Source organism: Mytilus edulis, chromosome 2, assembly GCF_963676685.1.
Source record: "Mytilus edulis chromosome 2, xbMytEdul2.2, whole genome shotgun sequence".
Taxonomy (NCBI): Eukaryota; Metazoa; Mollusca; class Bivalvia; order Mytilida; family Mytilidae; genus Mytilus; species Mytilus edulis.
Window position 1 is genome coordinate 72,214,747 of NC_092345.1, and position 3,559 is coordinate 72,218,305.

Sequence of the window (3,559 nt, forward strand, 5' to 3'; positions counted from 1 at the left end):
GAAGAATCGAAATATTCCGTAAGTACGTATTACACTTTCAAGAATCAAACGGTTTAAGTAAACAAGTCTAAAGCTGAAATATTTATTGTTCAATAATAAAGTTACAATTTCTCCTTTGTTAAATATTTAAAAAAGACAAAGAGAAAGAACCATTCCCATTACTTAAGTTTAAACATGAATTCGTTCTAAAGATGGAGTCAATATACATATGATCATAAATGGACGATGATTAAGTAAAAATCAATTATAATAATTAATCTTTTATAGAGTGAATTAAAATGTTACAACGTGGGTAACAATTCAAATAAACATTTGGGTACTAATTGTTGCGAGAGGATAGTCATAATGTATGGTAAAGCAAACATAGCATCACTCAGTGACAAGGAGATGTAACATCATTTACGAAAAGCCGTCACATATAATTGCAATTGCGTTTTACCCTTAAACTTAATGAGATATACACCACACACAGTTTTTAAGTTTCACTGATGTGATACGTGGCATCACTGAAAAAGGATTAGTGTCAACTTTTAAAGCCACAAATGTCTCAGTTGCACAGATTGTTATTAGTACTACTTTTAGCCTTTCGAATGATCAACGCATCTTATTTTACTGAAATCGATAGATTGCATAAAGATTTGATGAACGGATATAATAAAGTTATATTGCCACAATGGAACAAATCACAACCAGTAGATGTTTCATTTGCATTAAATTTACTTAATCTGAATGGAATAGACAGTGTAAAGGGAGTTATTGCAGTTGCAGGGTATTTTATTTTCCAATGGATTGACGTAAATATGCAATGGACACCATCCCATTACACTTCTATAGAAACCATAGTCATACCACTTGAAAAAGTATGGAAACCGCCTGTTATAAATGCTAATTCTGTTATGGAATTTAAATTTTTTGGAGCCGCTGGTACCTATGTTCGTGTTAACCACACAGGTCTGGTTACATGGACTCCAGGTCTTAATTTGGAATATACTTGTAGTATGGACACAACGTATTACCCTTTCGATACACAGATGTGTGAAATGGAAGTTATGATATGGGGGTACAGTTCAGAAGAACTTACTTTTACGACGAGCAGAACTGATGTCGACATCAGCTTTTTTCAATTTAACAATGAATGGGAATTAATGTACACTTCGGCTGTTGCGACCAATACCAGTAATTTTAGTCCGCTTGTGCAAATTGAAACCCACTTTGAACGTCGTTCTTTGTATTATGTAATGAATCTCATTTTCCCTGTAATGTTTTTAGCATTACTAAATTTATTTGTATTTCTTTTGCCACAGGATTCGGGTGAAAGGGTTGGATTTTCAGTTACACTATTGTTAGCAAATGTAATGTTTCTAACGATTGCACAGAATATGCTTCCAGCTACAGCAATACCGAGAATGTCCGCCATTTGCATTGCACTGTTACTGAATCTATGTTATAGCGGTCTTATAGTCATTACTGTAATTATTAGCGGCAACATCTATCATAAGTCGGACGAGGAGGTCATCTCTAACTGGATAGTGAAATTTGTACAAATAGATAAATTTTTTAGAAGTAACCATAAGCAAGTATCATCAGAACTGATAAATGCTCACGTTGAAAAAGACTTAGATGGAGAAAAATGCGAAAAGAAGAAAGAAAATTATCTACACAAGGTCAACTGGCAGCAAGTTGCAAGAATGATTGACCGTATTGCCCTTGTCTCTTATATTACACTTTTCATATTTGTTTGTAGCGGCGTTGTAATAGATATTTCTCGAAGGTAAAATTTTGTATGTTGCTGAATGAACAGTTTTCTAATTCGAGTAATGCTGTTAAACAAATCCGACAGTATGCATAGTCTAACTTGTTCGAAAAGGCAAAGAAATCAAATATCATTGTCCAAACTGTAAGAAAAAAAGGGGCGGATATTTTTAAAGACAAAAGTAAAGGTGCAGCGTGCAGAAAAAAATAAACCAGGAAGATGTAAAAATAACCATGTCAAATTGTACATCCAGTGCAAAATGGAGAAGAAGAAAAAATAACCAGTCATCTACTTCATATCATTGACTGACGATATTCCGAAATAGTCAATCAGATCATTAGGATTAATGCAAGCTTATACAGATAAACTCATCATAGGTACAAGGACTAAATTTTGTATTTACGCCAGACGGGCGTTGCGTCTACAAAAGACTCATCAGTGAAGCAGTTACAAAGGCAAAATAAAGTACGAAGTTTAAGAGTTGATAACGCAGGCTGTCTCAATTTTACAAATATACTTTAAAAAAACCCTTATATAACCTGGTCGCAAAGATGTTCGACTCAATTCATTCTAAAGTAAAAGATGACCTTCCGAAATATTGCGATATGACATATTCAACCAGCGTTGTCATTCGGATGTGGATTCTTAAAATTTCTAAAAAGATCTACTGTAAAATCTTCAATTACAATCTTGAAAATTTTATAGTAATACCAAAACTTTTTTTTTATACGCTTTTGTAGACGAAACGCGCGTCTGGTGTAAATACAAAATTAAATCCTGGTATCTATGATGAGTTTATTTACAACCACTGGGTCGATGCCACTGCTGGTGGAGATTTAATTCCCCGAGGGTATCACCAGCCCAGTAGTCAGCCCTTTTGTGCTGACATGAATTTTCATTGATATTGTCATATTTATAAATTAATTGTTTACAAAACTTTTGAATTTTTGAAATACTAAGACTGTTCTACTTCAGGAACAGGTTACCTTAGCTGTATTTGGCAAAATTTTTAGGAACTTTGGTCCTCAATGCTCTTCAACTTTGTACTTTATTTGGCCTTTTTAACTTTTTTGGATTTGAGCGTCACTGATGAGTCTTTTGTAGACGAAACGTGCATCTGGCGTAAATACAAAATTTAATCCTGGTATCTCTGATCAATTCAATTCACTTCTATTCACAACGACCAATTGTAATGTCGACTAATTTGTCACGTTTAACTTTTCTGTAAAAGGGGTTCGTAGATACAAATGTTTTGTTTTAGATCATGAAAAACCATACTTTATGGAGAAGATTACAAAAACAAATTCTATGAGGATGATATTAACCAAATGCATGTCTCTATGATCGAAAACATATTTGTTGAGATTTGTGTTTCCGTCTTCTTGTCTTTTATTTTTGTTGTGCTTTGTCTATATGCCTTTTGTGCTTCTTTTTTTTTTTACATTTGTTTGTTTTATAGTGATTTAGATTAAAAACCCTATCATTGTTGTTTGTTTTGTTCACACATAGTTGTCAATATAATGGAATTTGAAGCGACTTCCAAACACGTGAGAGGTTAAGATAGCTTTAAAACCAGGTTTAATCAGCCATTTTCTACATAAGAAAATGCTTGTACCAAGTCAGGAATATGACAGTTGTCATTCTTTCGTTTGATGTGTTTGAGATTTTGATATTTAATTATGGACTTTCCTTTTTTTTTATTTTCCTCGGAGTTCAGTATTTCTGTGATTTAGCTTTTTGATATGTCAACAGAAAGTCGGTATTTCAATGGATAATAATTGTTTTTTAATATAAATCCTTCTCTAG

At 33.1% G+C, this 3,559-nt stretch overlaps 1 protein-coding gene across 1 annotated transcript; it reads left to right on the top strand.

The window, feature by feature from the left end:
* Positions 1-590: 590 nt before the first annotated feature.
* LOC139511004 (acetylcholine receptor subunit alpha-like) lies at positions 591-1,775 on the top strand. The gene has a single exon (XM_071297569.1). The coding sequence runs from the start codon at positions 591-593 to the stop codon at positions 1,773-1,775; it is 1,185 nt and encodes a 394-aa protein (XP_071153670.1).
* The last annotated feature ends 1,784 nt before the right edge of the window (positions 1,776-3,559 follow it).

Excerpts from the sequence above, each read along its gene's own strand:
- LOC139511004 (XM_071297569.1), top strand. The coding sequence starts at position 591 with ATGATCAACGCATCTTATTTTACTGAAATCGATAGATTGCATAAAGAT.